This window comes from Schistocerca cancellata, chromosome 4 (genome assembly GCF_023864275.1).
Source record: "Schistocerca cancellata isolate TAMUIC-IGC-003103 chromosome 4, iqSchCanc2.1, whole genome shotgun sequence".
Classification (NCBI taxonomy): Eukaryota; Metazoa; Arthropoda; class Insecta; order Orthoptera; family Acrididae; genus Schistocerca; species Schistocerca cancellata.
This window is the reverse complement of record NC_064629.1, coordinates 715,830,845-715,848,183: the sequence shown is the minus strand read 5'-3', so window position 1 is coordinate 715,848,183 and position 17,339 is coordinate 715,830,845. Positions and strand designations below refer to the sequence as shown.

At 36.5% G+C, this 17,339-nt stretch overlaps 2 protein-coding genes and 1 long non-coding RNA gene across 6 annotated transcripts in view; 1 reads left to right on the top strand and 2 right to left on the bottom strand.

Moving 5' to 3' along the window:
- Window positions 1–17,339, bottom strand: part of LOC126183729 (uncharacterized) — a 345,488-nt gene that overhangs the window by 140,257 nt on the left and 187,892 nt on the right. The gene's annotated exons all lie outside the window — the stretch shown is intronic.
- Window positions 1–17,339, top strand: part of LOC126183735 (uncharacterized) — a 153,633-nt gene that overhangs the window by 36,460 nt on the left and 99,834 nt on the right. The gene's annotated exons all lie outside the window — the stretch shown is intronic.
- LOC126183728 (uncharacterized) overlaps window positions 12,805–17,339 on the bottom strand; it is a 192,103-nt gene continuing 187,568 nt past the window's right edge. For all 4 annotated transcript variants that reach the window (XM_049925931.1, XM_049925930.1, XM_049925929.1 and 1 more), the window contains exon 3: window positions 12,805–16,521. In XM_049925931.1, the coding sequence (XP_049781888.1) occupies window positions 13,646–16,495 (2,850 nt within the window). In that variant the 5' untranslated portion in view covers window positions 16,496–16,521 and the 3' untranslated portion in view covers window positions 12,805–13,645. The remainder of the gene's footprint in view (window positions 16,522–17,339) is intronic.

Here is a 17,339-nt window from a genome sequence, read left to right as displayed (position 1 = left end):
AAGCATAGTTATGAATAATATCCAGATATACTGATCGCATCTCGAACATCATAAACGGAGACCAGTGAAAATTATTTCATCAGTTACCCTCATTAACAAATGTCATAGATATTTTTGTTTTTCTGCATTAAGGAAATTGCAAACTACAAAACTAATTCACAGGAAGCAAGTCCCTTCTTTAGCATCGCCAGATGCTATTAAATCTCTGTTGGTCCATCATGGCCAGGGGAAATTGGCTGGTTAAGTAATTCCCAATGTCAATAAAATTCACCAACACCATGTACTTTAAGATATTATTTTATTTTATTGTGAAGACTACCAGTTTCTGCATTTCATTATGCTATCTTCAGCCCCCATACACATCTATCCAAATAAACGAGCTTGTCGTATAGCACCATAAATCTCTGTATATTGTGAATTCAGTCGTTACATTCGAAGACGTAATAGGACCTCATTGAAAACTGAGTTGAATTATTGCTTATATTATTTTATAATCCTGTTAAACTGTATATTAACAAAAAATATGTGTTCATGACCATTATAGTTTATGTTCCTGTTCAGGATCAGTAGCTTCTTCACTGTTTAGTCTCTCTAGAAGTTTGCTGCTGCTACAGTTGGTTTCTCTATTATTGACAAAAATGAAATATCTTCAGGGAGTCTTGTTGATTTTTTAATGAACTTAAAGAGTATAAAGACCTTAAAATATGATTTTGAAGCTTTGATTGACCCATCACTGCCAAAGTGCATCCCCACAAATGACTGCAACTGGAAACGAAATTTCCCTTGTGGCTTTGATGAGAAGTTCATTAAACTTTAATTCCAATCTTTAATAATCTCACTTCCGCCAATTACTTGAAATGGCTCTGGTTTCTCCCTGCATTGTTTAATGACTAGGACATTTGCTTCCTTTGACTGTACAGTTTCCCTCTTCTTCAACTTTTTTTCAGCAAAATGTGTGACAATCATATTCAAAGAGATTTTGCTAACCATGTGCAAAAGTGATCATAACAAAGTTTGTGTTTTGCCCTCCTGCAGCATCAGAAAAAAAAAATGTTTTCATAATATTCTTGAAGTCTTCACGCTTCTTGAACATAAAGTCATGGATTAATGAGCAAACTGAGTTTGGATCTTTCTTTCCTTAGAACTCCATAAAATAGTAATAAGCACTTGAACCTTCATTATGGCAGTGTACTTTAAGAACAAACATCCAGAGGAGTCATTTATGAAACTGTGGATTCACTCCCAGTTTTGGTAATGGAAGGTTCTGTGCATAATCACATTCTAAGCACAGCAGTCATCAGATTTACAATGTGCTATAAGCTGTTTTTTTCTGCATAATAGCCCTCAACATATTGTTTGTGCAACTCTAATCTACATTCAAGCTCCTTGTTTTCATCACATTTAAGCCTTTTAGTAGTTTCAGAACAAATGTCACAAATGTCTGACCTAGGTTGTCTTTGCCCAGTTGTACTCTTTAAAGAGTTCTCAAAATACAACTTGCTTAATTTTGATGCAGCATAATGTGAATTTGTGTAAGGAATTGTTACAGAATGCTCCTTAATACATTCCCAAATCTCCTTCCCTATTTTATGGGGTATATTTTCATGCTTACCCATTCTTCCTTCAAAGCTATCACCTTGCAGAACCTTCTTCTGCACAATCCTTAAACACTTTTCAGAAATGTTCAGCACATGAAGGAGCAAATTTCTGCACATAGGCATTTTAAAACCTCGGTCATAAAATGACTACACCCATACATTTTCTCTGTTCTTGGTTCTGGGCATCTTTATTTCTTTAACATCCTTTCTCTCCACACATCCTGTTGAGATTTATTACCACAATGATAAAAGAGATTTAATAATGTTCCTTGGATCTCATCCGTCACTATTGCACTACACTCTTTTGGACAACACCGATCTACAGGCTTAAATCTTTTTGCTCCCACAACCATTCCTTTCTTGTGTCTATAGCTTTCCACATTGTTTATTCTCTTCTTTTTGTCTGTAAAGTCATTTTCAACTTCATTACCACTCACTTCACTCATTATATCATACAACTTAACAATCAATGCAACTCACAGTCGACACATGAGCTATACACAGTAAACAAGGTGACAACTGCCTGTTATGCACTGCCTTCTTAAGATGACTCCTCAGCTTGCCCGAAAGTTGTGAGATGAAATTTTCAGAGTTGGTAATTCAAATGTGGGGGGTATCAATTTAGCACTTTGACAGAAGAAAAGGGTGTAAAGCACAATTAGGCTCATAGTCCATCACACTCCTCAATTGAAGACTTCGTAACAAAAACGACCCTTGTCAAAAATCTTCATTTTTCAGGAGAGCAAAAAATGTAAATAAAAACTGAATCTCTCTTCAGATGTTGCTTACTGTTCAAGCAATGAAACAATTAAGAGGTCATTTCATTCTGCCCTCTCTTGGTAACTCATTCGTGACATGTAAGCATTATTACTTCATCATTGTCAAGGTTGCAAGTGCCAAAAACATAATACCATAGCTGTTTTGCATGAAATATTGCATTAGTTGTTAGCTGAGGTACAGGAAGGTTTTGCATGTTACTGAAAGCTTTCACTAACCCCTTTTGAGATTTCTGCATGAAGCGTCTTTTAGTACATAAAAGGCTTTCACTTTTCTGAAGTGAACTTCTTTTTTGAACTATCAATGTGGATTCCAGTAGCAGCAGGTATCTGCTTCTCTAAACCATCACAGATAGAAGAAGTGTCAGACTGAGGATACCCGAATGATATACTGAAGGTACTGAACACTTCTTAGCAGAATTTATGGGATACATTAATATGATGTTCGTCCAGAAAAACTTAGTGTGTTTTCTTCACAGGGTTTCAGGCAGGTACCTATTGGACAAATTCTTATGGAATGAGTAATGAGAAACCGTTGGTTTAAATAAAGGTATGTGATTTTCAACAAGGACTCCAAGTAGCCCATGAACTGCACAAGGACTGTTCTAATGCCTACCTTTAATATCCTTTGCAGAACTGTTATTTGTGAGCAGATGCCATTGGAAAGTGCATAGTCAACCTTCAGAGATTGTGTGAAAAGCCATGAATACCTCTCTACAAACAGATAACTCTGTTGTAGTAACATCACCAGTCTGTCAGACTTTACAATAAAAAGAAATTGTGTGTCTAAAAGGGGTACTGGACAGTGAACAAATGCCATCACAACTTGCACCCTCTTCACACACTACTTTGTGTGATCTTCTTTGTTTTGCATTATTAATAGTGATAAGACCAGCCAAATAGGAGTCTTGTGCATTTTTGACTACTTGCTATACAAGATCTGAGAAAAGCTATTGCTTTGTTCAGTTGTTGTTTGAAAGCACTGCAGTCATTTGCATCTGCAACCAAAGGTCACATACCCAGCTACCCATAAAGAAAAGCAGATGGAAAAATTTACTGGTGGAAATAAAGAATGTAAACAGTGCTTACCTGCAATCTTCTCCAAAACATTATTTCACGATAACACTTTAACCAACACATTCATGTGTTCCTTGCCTATCAGATTTTTCTTCTTCATTACCATTTTGAAAATTTTCTTGGTGTTTCTGATGTTTATGCTATTGAACACAGTCTTTGGAATTCCTTACTGACGCAGAACTGTCACTTGCCAAAGAGTAGAAATAATCCAGCAATTTCTACGAAGGTGACAATGAACATTCAGGTTGCATAGTCACCTACTTTCAGACAAAAATAGCCCTTGTCAAATGACAAAGACTGTTTTTATCATAAATTATTTTGTTTCGCTGAAGGCTGTTTCTGTAGAACCATCACATTTCTGAGCCGCAATAACTCAGTACAAGGGACATTTCGGCCATGTCTCAGTTGAACAAATTGTGAGTCTTGGGGACGGCTACAAGATTGAGCTGAAATCGTGAAAATGAAAACAACTGACAACAGTTGTTTTTGTTATGAAGTCTTAAATTGCAAATTTTTTTAAAGTAGGCGGTTGAAATTACACATCAAGGGCTAAAAATAGATGATGGAGCATTGGCTCAGGTTCACAGTGAATCCACCAGTCAGTAGGGGGTTCACTACACTTTATTGAGCACACTATATGGCACATAGTGCTACCAAGAGATGAGTGATTCTGTACTTCCTTCCTACAATCACTCTGTTCTCTAACTATCCCAACCTTAGTTTGTAAGAAAAAAACAAACTGACACCTAATCAAAGTTACGACAAGGTCATATAATAGGAAAAACATGGTGAACTAACAAGCAGCGGAGGTGGTTTTTTTTTTTTTTTTTTTTTCAAAATCAGACACTCCCAACTTTCTGAGAACATTCTTAGAATTATCTCATATTAATTCACTTGATATATAATTAACATTAAAAGCTCAGACCCACAAAATTTCAGTCACCTGTTTTGTTTTAATGACTTCAAGATTCTGAACTTTGAAAATATAATTTTACTGCAGTATTTTTTCTGAATGAGACAACAAGTCTTGCTACTTAATTCAATCAGTAATTAAGATGTCAAATGATTCAGAATCTTAAAATATGTATTTCAAGATGTATGCCATTCTAGTAATTAGGGGATTTCAGAAACCATGTAATAATGTTGCAGATACTTTTGTGGATTATTAACCTGAAACATATTTTACAAACCAAAGAATAGTAAAGTCTTAAGCTCCATGCCAAACAGTCAAATCTAACCTTACAGAAATTCAAAGCATTATGTAATTTCAGGATCCACATCATATTCTCTCACCTGTCTTTATATAGCTACCCCTACCCCAAAATCTGCAGTCCGCCCCTAAACAGTACACTGGTAAGATCTCTATGTTGGATTGTATTAGACTAGTGCACAGACAACATGTATGTGTCAGTTCATGTTAAAAGTTTGGAGCCAACAAGCACAGAGAGAACATTAAAGTGTTGGCTTGGCTTAAAGTCTGAATATTGTTAATCTGACCATCACAAGTTTGGGTCGCTTACAGTGAAATCCTGTGACACAAAATAATACAAGTGACTAATATGTCTGTAAAGATTACGAAATTTGTGGAATTTATGGTGGCATCAAATGAATCTCAGGTGAACTAAATGACATCCATTCTGAAAGTGTTAATGATCTGCGAACTATGTGTGCTGGATAGTGTTATGTATACTTGTAACCATACTGTAAATCTTTTCAAGTGGACTAATGCAATCATATTTCTGTCATTCTATGTTCTGCTACTTTGAACTTTAACCAAGTCTGTGACACTGCTTAGTAGTCAGGTGAGTCTCCTTCCTTACAAGATCACAAAGAATGAAATGTGCTCCCATTTACCTATACATACTGAGAACTGCAGAACTGGAACTGGCCACCAACTATGAAACAGTGTAAATATTTTGGAATGAACAATCTTTAAAACTAATTTTGTGTGTAGTTCACAGCATTTGGATCTCTCTTACTTGACATCACTTCTCAATACAATATTTCTGTTCAACAAGATATAAGACACCAAGACCCTTAAAAACTGAATACAACAAAACAATAGGTGACTGGAATGACATCCCTGATATATTACAAACATTGGGAACAGAAATGAATGATTTCCTTGGTATAAATGAAACACTCCTTTCGCATGTTACTCTAAAACTGAAATTAATGTAGAAAAAGTTCAAAGGAAGTTACATTATGGAAAATAAACAGGTAACAGCAAGTCGGTGGTTAGTTCTCAAGGAACATAAGATACACACAAAAGAGTGGATGGATTTTTGTATGCTGATGAAACTTCGTGTGCAACAGATCATTCCAGGGAGTTTGGAAGGCACAAACAATAATTGCCTAAGCCATCAGGAAATGGTATGATTATTAGATAAAATGTGTTGAGACATAGAATTACTGTAAAATTAGAACACACACAGCACTCAGTTAGGGAATGTTGGTCATAATGTACCACAGATAGTACCATTTGAAGATGATCTTGATATACCAGAGAGTGGTTTAGAGGCTTCCTAAAATGTTACATAATACATCTATGATGATAAAAGGAAGGAAAGAAGATTATGATAAATTGTTCCATTGATGATGTTGTCAATGGAAATGACATACAAGCTCAGATTGTGGAATATAGGGAAGGAAATTGTTCCTGACATCCTGAAAGCAACCAGCCCATCGTTTTTCCTTTTAGGGAAATCACCTAAGACTGGATGGCCAGACAAGGATTTGAGCCACCATCCTACCAAATATGAGTCCAGGTGCCTTGCCACTACATCATATTGCTTGATCTATGTAGTATACAACTTTTAATCCCATATCAGTAATCCCATTTGTGAAATGGGCGAAAGACACCTTGTTTTTTTCACAAAGTATTGTAAAGTATGATACATCAAATGCATAAGTATTCACCTTCTTGATACACAGTTTATATAACAGTCATTATTCTTATAATCATTCAAAAAGAGAACTGATGCTTTTGATAATGAAATATTAAATGTGACTGTATCTCTTTGGAAGTAATTTTGGTCATATTGATACTGTACACATATCTTTGTAACAAGAAAGATTGATGTATTCCAAAATCTCTGAACTGTGGCTTCCTGTATCACTGCACTTGTTGATTTGTGTGCAGAACTGTAGAACAAGTTCTTGAGTACATACTCTATGGTCAAGTCTTGAGCCTGGGGCAGTGCAATGAAGATAGAATGAGATACAAGCAGCCATGACAAGCTGTACTGCATACTGATTTCTGTAATTTACTTCATGGGAAATGGTTTTGTTGATTTTATGTGGAAGAAATTGACATTCATTAAACATCTAAAGTGAAAACAGAGTTTTGTACCATACAATAATTTCACAGTACTTATATAAAAGACAGCAACCCATTCCTCTCTTCGGAAGCAAGGTAATCGATCTATACAACCCACCAAAGTAGAATTCTACATCAACAACACAAAATTTAAGTAACTTTTATTGTTTTTAACATCCACCGTTTTTAGAAGCCTGTCTTGCAAATATTTGTTGGTCATTAGACAACTGAAGCCACTAGAGCAAGGGGGTGGGTTAAAGGCTCTGACACTGAATGGCTGCAAAATAACAATCTGAAACTTCCATCTGCTGCCACATCTTATGACAAACATCTGAGAACAACTCTACTGAAATGTCAACAGCCAAATTGAAGGTGATCAGAATTCCTTTTGGAGTGTGCTCTTGCACTCAGTTAAGAGACAAATCAAACTGCTGTATTTTTCTCTGGACATTGTGAACACACAGCAATCTAACTTATTTAGGCATTCATCAGAAACGTTCATAATCCAACTTACTTATGTATTCATCAAAAATGTGGTGGCGCAGGAGGAAAAAAACACTTTAAGCATTCTTGAATTGACTGGACTACCTCATCAGACTTATGCACTAACTCAGAAACACACAGGTTAAAAGAGCTTATTGTTTGGACAGGCAACTGAACACTTGCTGAGAAATGACCACAGTGGAAGCTAAATGATAGGTAACACTGAAAGCATTCAAAGATGATATTCCTTAAAATCAGCATTCTGTTATCCAAAACTTATTGCATATAATTTTTACACATCATAGTTTGAATTTTCATTTACTGTTGCACTAGACATTTTGTCATTCACTGCCAGAGAGCAGCACGTATGAATGTTCGCACAGTATTATATGTCCCATTTTACTACTCCTCAAAAGCTACATTTCTCTTGGTCAACACAACAGTTGAATGCAGCAGTGTTCCACAAGGACAAAGCTGGCAGACTTTTGTGATGGAACAGGAATTTATCAAACAACACAGCAGTAACAGAATCCTGATTTGATGCCTGCTGTGGATTGCAGTCCCACGTAGATTTCAGCCAGTGAGCTATTGCTTTGTAAACTCAACATGGTGGTTATTCATAAGTAATGACCAAGGATGTTGCCAACATAAATTCAAGGATTACAGCTAAGTTTTCTCATCACAACACCTAAACAAGAAGTCCAACAACAGTGTTTTGCATTTGACATTTTTACTACAAAATAAGAGATCAAAAGATAACTAAAATCTGTCAGTAAATAGCGTAGAGCTGGATTTTAATAATGTTCAGCTAATGCAGTTCTTCAAAACTGATAATTCTCAAATTAAAACAAAATTTGTAAAAGACATACAATCTCAAAATATTTCTGAACTTCATCCACTTCTAAACTAAAAGACATTAGAACACACTTCCACAATTCTGATTAAGTCTACATGCTGATTTCCAGTATGACAGAGAGACAAAATAAGTTCAAAGTGAATGTTCAATCAGCATGAAGTTGATAATATGCAAGGAAACATAATCTACATTGATATTATTTCTGTATTTTTCTAGTGTGGTTGTGTGGGTTTCAGTTCCTCTAGAAATTAATTTATTATTAATTATCAACACTGTCAAGAAGTAAATGTATTGAGGAGTAAGTGTAAGAATTCCTCTTGTCTCAGCATGATGTGCAACTGTCTATTTCACACAATATTCTCATTCGTCACTTCTGCTAAATAAATGTTTTACTGAGTAACTGCATTGCTCCAAAACATTACATTTATGTTCTGTCTAATATGGTTAAGTTTGGGACACTGATTAAATATGTGTCATCTGCCAACTCCTGTTTCCCATATAGTGAACTGTTCTTTTCGCATTCTCCAGTTAATCATCATATTATGGTACACAGCAGAATGTTTGGTTATTGTGTACTAAGTGCCAAATAACGTAGAAGTTTAGCAACTCACTAAGATATTTCCAAGTGCTATTGTACACCTTAAATAACTGTATAATCATGTAGTTCAAGATGACGCCTACTGAAGTTATAAGTAGTAATTGAGTCAATAAAAGATACAGTTCTGCTGTGAAAAAAGGAATCTGTGGGAACTGTAATATTGAAATTGTGTAACTAAACAAAGACCTTTCAAGTCTAAAAAAAAATCGTGTATGTTCCAAGCCATGACAATTTGCAACTAACAAATAAAAACTGTAAGTTGAAGAGATTCCATCATGTTCCAAACGATAAAACACGGTAATTGCAGAATGATAATCTGGAGAGTTATGAGTAACTGAAGGAAAGTGTCCAACAGGTAACAAACTTAGCAAATGGCATTATGTTCACAGATATAAACAGGTACAATGTACTGACAACAAATAGTGATGGTTACAATAAGGATGACAGACTTCGTAAATAGTGTGTGAATAGAAGAACAAACCAGTCCACAAAAGAATAATACAACTGAAATCAATATACGGCGCCTAACAGTAGTGAAGTTGTAGAATCATATGGAAAAAAGAGAATTAGCGAGGTCAACAAACCAAGTAAACAATGTGAATTTAATGGCAACTTACTTGGAAATCAACAATGAAGTGCAATGTACTTTAGTTAGCTTATAAAAATGGAAGAAAGCTAGGTGATGGTGTACAAAGCTTGAACCATAACATCCAAGTTAGCAGTGTGGTGGAGCCAGGTGTGAGAATGAAAAACATCATAGTGGACATAGATTTAGATGCACAATGTTGCATGACCATGATTTTGTTGTTAGTATAACAGGTACAAATGAAGTGGCATGTAGTGAAGCCAATATTTGTATTGGAGGTCTGACTAAGTGTCTAGAACAAAAAAAACACAAAAATACCATTGTTGCTACAGTTCCACATCTTCATGATTTAGCACACAAATTGTGTGTTAAGAAAGAAATAAGAAAAACAGTTGCAAGAACTAAGTTATTATGATCAAGATATGAAAAATGTTTGATTCTTGATATTGATACTTAGATACTTGCATGCACACTGAACATGGATTACATTTGAACTATGAGAGTAAACTTTTTTTTGTGTGTGAAAAATTACAAAGATTGATTACAGAAAAGATTGAACTGAGTAGTTTAATATGTGAAAATAGTTCAACAGCGAGTGAACTTTTTTAGTGCAAATCAGCCTTCAGTGTGCACACAAAAAAGCAAAACACCACAGACAGAACTAAAAATGATGAAAAATTTAAAATAATGTTCCAGAATATCCAGTACACCACAAAGTAAATAGAACAAGTTGATGAATTTCTAGGAGAGAGTAAACCTTACTTATATATTGTGAATCAACCTGGATGCAAGATGAAAGAGATTCATAGTTTTAACTTCAATAATTACAAATCTGTGAGTAAGATGTACAAGGGTGGTGGTGCAGGCACGATGCTAGAAATAACAACCAGTGTGAAAACACTGATCACATTCGTGAACTCACTGTGGAGATGTCCTTTGAATCACCAGCAATAAAAATAAAGACAGGCAAAATCAACTTCATAATCGTAAGCCTATATAGATCACCAAATAGTGGTGTAGATGACTTACAACTATTAACAAACAAAAAGCAGATTATAATAATAGGAGATGTCAACATAGACTCTTTAAACTATAATGTAAATTATCTTTGGTATTCTGACTTGTTACATGGCTACAGCCATATCCATATAAATTTGTTACCAATGATAATAACACCTGACCCACAATCTGGCACTAACTGTGTTGTAACTTGAGGAGGACATTGCACGCAGAGACTGGTACAAGATAAACAAATCAGCTGATATTAATGAAAAGTACAGCCAGTTCTATGAAATTTTTTTACCACAGTTTTAATTAGACGTGTCTAGTAATAAACAAACTAGGGAAATCAAAGTACACAAAGAATCTTAAAATTGAGCCAGAAATCCACAAATAAAAGGAAAATACGAAAGACCTATATGTGCTGTTCATAGATACGAAATACCAGTACTTTCTAACAAGGTACATAAACACCAGAAAACATACAAGAAATCCCTGGAGATTCTAGAAGCACAATATTATGCTGAACAGATAAGTGACTCCAGCAATGTTAATGAAACAGCTTAGAATATAGTAAGCAAAGAATGTGAAAATAAAGAGAATCCAAGATGCAGTAATATAGCACTAGAAGGAAATTGGTGAGTGAGCGAAAGACAGTGTGCGAGGCCTTCATAAAACATTTTGATAAGAGAAGTAAAGAAGAAACTGAACCACACTACAAATAAACTCAGTAAAAATGAGTAATTCAAATAACTAGGAGCATGGGCTTCAAAAAGGAAGATCCACAAAGACCACAGTAGCAACTTTTATTCATGAACTGTTAAACAGACTGGACAAAGGAAACAAAGTCATTGTGACTTTCCTTGATTTGTCTAAGGCTTTCAATTCTATGAATGTTGCAGTACAATTATCCAAATTAGAAACTTATGGCCTAAGAGGAGTAGCACTAAAGTACTTCAGTCTGTGTCAGCAAGATACAAGACCATGTACTAAACTGTCGCAACAATGAAAGTAAAAATCTTAACAGTAAAATCAGCATACAAAACTCTTAACTGCGGAATTCCCCAATGAAGTATTCTTGGACGATTTTTGTTTATTGTATATATTAATGACATAAGCTGAAAACCTCAAAACTAGTGAATTATGATGATAACACAGCATTTATTAGCTGGGGTCGTACTGAGCAGCTAGCGTCATAAAGCAATAAAGAGAACTCTGTACTGATCATGGAATATCCAACAATAAGCAAACTTACATCGAATAAGGACAAGACCGTTGTAATGAAGTTCTAGTTAAATTATAACCAATTTCATACTGAATCACTTTCTCCTGTTGAAACATCTGTTAAATATAAGTTTTTCGGCGTTGTGATTGACAAACATCTTACATGGACTTACACAAGTGTACTGTGATTAATTCGCTTGCATTTGCAATATGGGATTGAAATTTGGGGAGGAGCCCTCAAAGTGTACATGAGCAGGAAATTCAGACTTTGAAATAGATCAGTTATGATAATTCCCAACATAAGTAAATGTGAATTATGTAGAGACTACTTTAAAAATTATAATTTACTGACTGTTCATTCACTGTATGTTCTTAAGACAATTATGTTTATACAAGAGAATGATTAACTGAATGTAATGGATAGAGACATCCATAATTGGATAGTGTTATGCATCAAATGACCAAGTATGATTTTGTATTTTTTCAGATTTTTGCATCCAGTCGTGTGTTAAGGTGTAAACTATACACAAAAAAATTGTTTGACATCAGTGTGGTCGATTTTTTGACAGGAAGTTAATCTGAACTAAGTACCGAACACTTCACCTCAACTATTAAATTTTGCATCAGTTGGCTAACTGCACAATCCTATGGTTTTATTTTGCATCCGATGGCTATGGGGCAAATGAGCACTGCTTGGTCACATGATGCATTGATGTTTTGCCTGCAGTAAATGTATCAAAATAAGAAATTTCTGTTGTTAGCTGAGGCACGTCGTCGTCCCCCTCCTCCTCCTCCTCCTCCTCACCACCACCATCTCAGCCTTTTCCCACGACATGTGGGCTCGGAGTTGCTTTGCTGCATCCTACTCTTCCATAAATGCCTATCCAGTGCTTCTCCTCTGAGCCATCCTTTCTCCCGTAGGTCCCCTGTTACCTTGTTTTTCCATCTCAGTTTCAGTCTTCCTCTTTTCCTTGATCCTTCGATTCCCAGGTCTTCTCCCTAAATAGTACTCCCCTCTTCTCTGCACATGTCCATACCATCTTAGCCTACTTTCTTGGATCTTCTTCCCTATTGGCCCCACTTTCACTGTTTCCCTGATGTACTCATTTTTATCTATTCTTTTGCATCACCCCACTCATCCATCCACCTTGACATTCTCATTTCTGCCAGTTCCGTCTTTTTCTCTTGGGCTTTTGTAATTGGCCAAGTTTCTGCACCATACAGCACCACAGGTCTCACCACAGACTTGTAAAGCTTTCCTTTCATTCTGCAGCTAACCTTCTTATCATAGTACTCCACTCAGTTTCCTCCAGTTCATCCATCCACTATTTATCCTGTGTTGTATTTCAGCCTCCTGTCTACATTTTAAATTTCTAGAACCTTTGTGAAAGTCAAAGCTTTTACTATAATTTCATTTCTAAAAAAATTGTAAAGATTTTATTTAAGTTAAATGTATGCAATAATTTTGTAGGTTGTAATAGGTATCAAGTACTGATATATTCAAATAAGGCATACAAATATTCAGAATCAATGTTAGTAGCAATGTTCATGTGTCAGTACAATACATACATCTTCAAATTCACTATAATGTATTATTTGTTGTCATAATGTTTTAATTTATAGAAATTTTTTAATTGCATTAGAAAGAATACAGTATTTTCTCACACTGTTAGCATAGCAGATTTATGTTTTGCACATCATGATCCACTACTCCTTTTCACAGCTAGATAATTATTATGTGACATGGGTTAAAGGTCAGAGAGGGGAATGTATTAGGTTATTCACAGACTGCCTTAGAAACACAGACTGTCCACTTGAAACTGTCACAGAATTCTTTATGTCCATTTACAATGTTATCTTTTTCTGCACAACATACACAAACTGGCTTCTTATATATTTCACGGCAGTCTCCTCAAATTTATGAACTCATTTTGTGGGAAGCATCCCACAACTGTCTTCTGCTCTGATGTGTTGAACTCTTCAACAACCCCTGGTCACCATCATGACTCAAGCTGAGGGATGCTATATTCTTCTGAACACTATGACGTAGTTCTTTGCTGTTATGATGAGAGGATTTCTGCAAACATCTTTTTCTGCTTCAAGAGAATGTTCACAAAAAGTAAGTACATTTAAAATGATGGTATACGCTGCACATGCCAGACACCATCCTCATAAGTTCTTACGTCATAAACTACATTCGTCTCCTCATGTCCACGATATCTTATTAGTCGTACAGTGCATATCAAAGCTTGGACATGGATGATGTCTGGGTCCCGATATAGGCGGTAGTCAGGCCCTGCAAAGCCTGGACCAGAATGCTGCCCTTCAAAGAGCCATGCATAACCATTACTCCGAGCACCAGTATTCTTTTTGGCATCTCCAACGTTTTCTCCATTTCTGTTATCACCCTCCTTGGTGGCACCAGCATCCCCATTGTCTTCATTACTGTGGTCTTGAGTAGATTCAGCAGTGTTGTCCCCAACACCATCTTCATTTCTGTTGCCACCGTAACCCATGTCACCATCAATGTCCTGATTTCCATTGCATGCAGTATTGTTGACTCCATGAGTGTCATCTCTACAGTCAACAACAGGACCAATACTGGCTGCATTACTAGCAGCATCCTCAGCAATGACATTCCCAGTGCTGTCGTTGTAATGTTCATACTGTGCCTCTAATCCCAGATCTTCCTTATGTGATACACTTCCTGTGTGGTTAATTAGATCTGAGACCTCATCAATGTTACACTCAACCTCAACCATATTTTCATATCTATCTGTCTCATCCCCTTCAGGACCAAATCCAGCAGCATCAGATTCTGTCCCATTTTGCGAGTACTGTTTTTCAGACAACTCTGATTCACTGTCACTTTCTGAGGTTTCAACTTCTTCCTTTATTTCAATCTCTTCCATAGAGAGACAGACGGAGTCAAAAGTATTCTGTTCACCATCTTGTTCTCGTTCTGCACTCCCACACATTAAATTACTCTTGGAGCTGGAACACCCTGTTCTATCATCCACTCCATCATTTACATTATTCTGATCAGAAACTACAGTATCCACTTCATGTAGGTCCAGGATTTCTTTTGCGCCTCCAGTGGGTGAAGAACTAGTACTAACAAATGTCCCAGCAGCTGACACCATGATTATGGGCTCAACTGATGACGACGTTGCACCATATTCTGATGCTGACTTTGAGACATTGTCTTCTGTTATACATGTTATTGTGCTGGTACTCTCTTTTGTGTTTGCTTCCAGTTGGGCTGTTTCTCTGATACTTGCTTCAATATGTGCATTATCAGTGCTACCTACTGGTGATGGTGTGTCGTTTGTCTCTTCAGTGAGAGAAGTGCTGTGTGATGTGCTTATGCAGGTCTCAGCAGGCGACAATATGTTTCTGGATTTCGTTGTTAATGTTGTGGCATCACACTGAGGTGCAGACTCAGATATACTACCTCCTTCTACACTGGCTTCTGTATTGGTCTTCTCTTTTATGCTTGCTTCTAGATGGAATCTTCCCATTAAATTCCCATTTGATTGCGTGCCTGCTGCTGCTGGCTGTACTGCATCACCATTGGATAGTGAAACCACATTTAATTCTGCAGACAGTCTACTTTTTAATGCATTCATAATATTAATGCTATATAGTAAACACCCAATAGGTGAATGGCATGTGCAGCTGGACACCAAGTGAGAAACGCCAGCTACCATATGCTCAAAATTATGGTCACTTAATGTACCACCAACTCTATTAGCACATTTCTGCAGATGTGCTGCCACATCCTGAAGTAAACGTGCAAACAAATCAACAGTTTTTCGAAAAGTGTCACCCAACTGTAACTGAGGAGGCGCTGATGCTGACCGTCGACGCAAGTTTGGGTGCATTTCTGAATGTGTAAGTGCATGTGCAGGTTGTGAAGCTGCACTGTCTCTCATCTGCAAAGGTGCTGTGGCTACAGAACATGAAGTTGGTGTGACTGACCTCCTACTACTGTGGCTGTTAATAATCTCTCTGTTTCTGGATGACTGGCCATCTTTAAATACTTCACTCGTCATCTTGAGAGTTGTGATAGTTTCAGAGCTTGTACTGCTGTGCTCTGTAGTTAGTGGTCTGCCTCCATACTGATAATCAGCATCTTTTACTTTGCTGTGAGAAGCACCCACAACAGTTTTTCTTTTTTGGGTACGACTGGCTGCTCTATTTACATCACTATTTCTGATGCTCTTCTCCATATGTTTGTTATGTTTTGCCTTCAAGCCATCACTTGCAACTCTTATTTCATTTCCACTGTTGTTATCTTTTCCTACACAACATGTACAAACTGGCTTCTTATATATTTTACGGCGTTCTCGGCGAAATTCTGAACTCATTTTGTGGGAAGCATCCCACAACTGTCTTCTGCTCTGATGGGTCGAACTCTCCAACAACCCCTGGTCATCATCATGACTCAAGCTGAGCGATGCTACATTCTTCTGATCACTATTATGTAGTTCTTTGCCGTCATGATGAGTAGATTTCTGCAAACATCTTTCACTGCTTCGAGAGTCCATGCTTCCTGTTGTCGAGCTCTCTTGATTTTCTGTGCTGCAACCATTTGAACTCTTAGTAGTTATTTTGACATCTCTGACAGAGTAATTACTGACGCATTTCTTTTTATTGCGATTTGCAACTTTAGCCTGTATACGCTTCTCCACATCAAATGGCTCTAGCACCACTGACACTGTTTTATTTAGAACATTTGCAAGCTGGTCATGTTCGGATTCTTCCTGGTAGTTAGTCGCTGCCTTCTTACTGCTACATGTAACATCAGAATGCCTTCTTTTCCTGCTGTTTTTGGTCAATTCTAAAAAACTTCTGTTAGAATTTGTATTATCATGCTGTGCACTTTGACTGATGTCTGATGCACATCCTCTTGATTCATTCGTACTCTTGAGTGAACAGCTTTCCCCTCTGCCTCTGCTACTAGATCTGGTTTTCATGCTGGCTATTCACTCTCCGGCAGATACTGTAAAGGCAAATTAAATATCAGATTACCATGTGAGCCAGAAGCACTATTAACAAACAAATCTTAAAACAACTGCAACATATTTCAGTTAAAAAAAAAAGAAATAAATAATAATAAACCCTCATGGAATATGCACAAAATGCCAGGAATTTTTACAATCAAAAAGATGTCACATTCATCACAACCAACCAAGTTTAACAGAACCATGAAATTGTCAAACTAATAAATAGTGATTCAGAAAAACTCTGCAACGCCCCCCCCCCCCCCCCCCCCCCGCATGCCTTTTCACTTTTCAGTGTATTTGTAATACTCCTGTACTCGGATCAGTAAGAAACATGGAGTGATAGTTCACATATGTACATACACAGGGTGTCCCAAGAGGAGTGGTCAATAGTCAGGGAAACGAAAGGAACAATCGTTTGTAGCACAAAGTTGCATATGTACATATGCCCTATTCCAAATGGTTTCGTAGATAGCACACATTTAATGTGTACTGTTATTTATTTTGTATATTATTCAATACATTGTCAAGGTTAAACATGCACATGCACAACAGTTAGTAATAAAAACAATATTTGATTTAAAAGTATCAACTGAAAAATAACATTTTTAACACATTCACCTCTATTTACCATAGATGTCTGTTTACAGCTGTTGTACAATTCACAATAAATATTTGGATACTGCACCAACTTCAATGAATTTGTGCATTTTTAGGAAAATGGATTATTTTGTTTGTCCGAGTGCCTCTACACATTGAGAGCATCAATGTCCACGATTAAGACCACGCAGTTCATCTTCCATATTCATCATTTGTT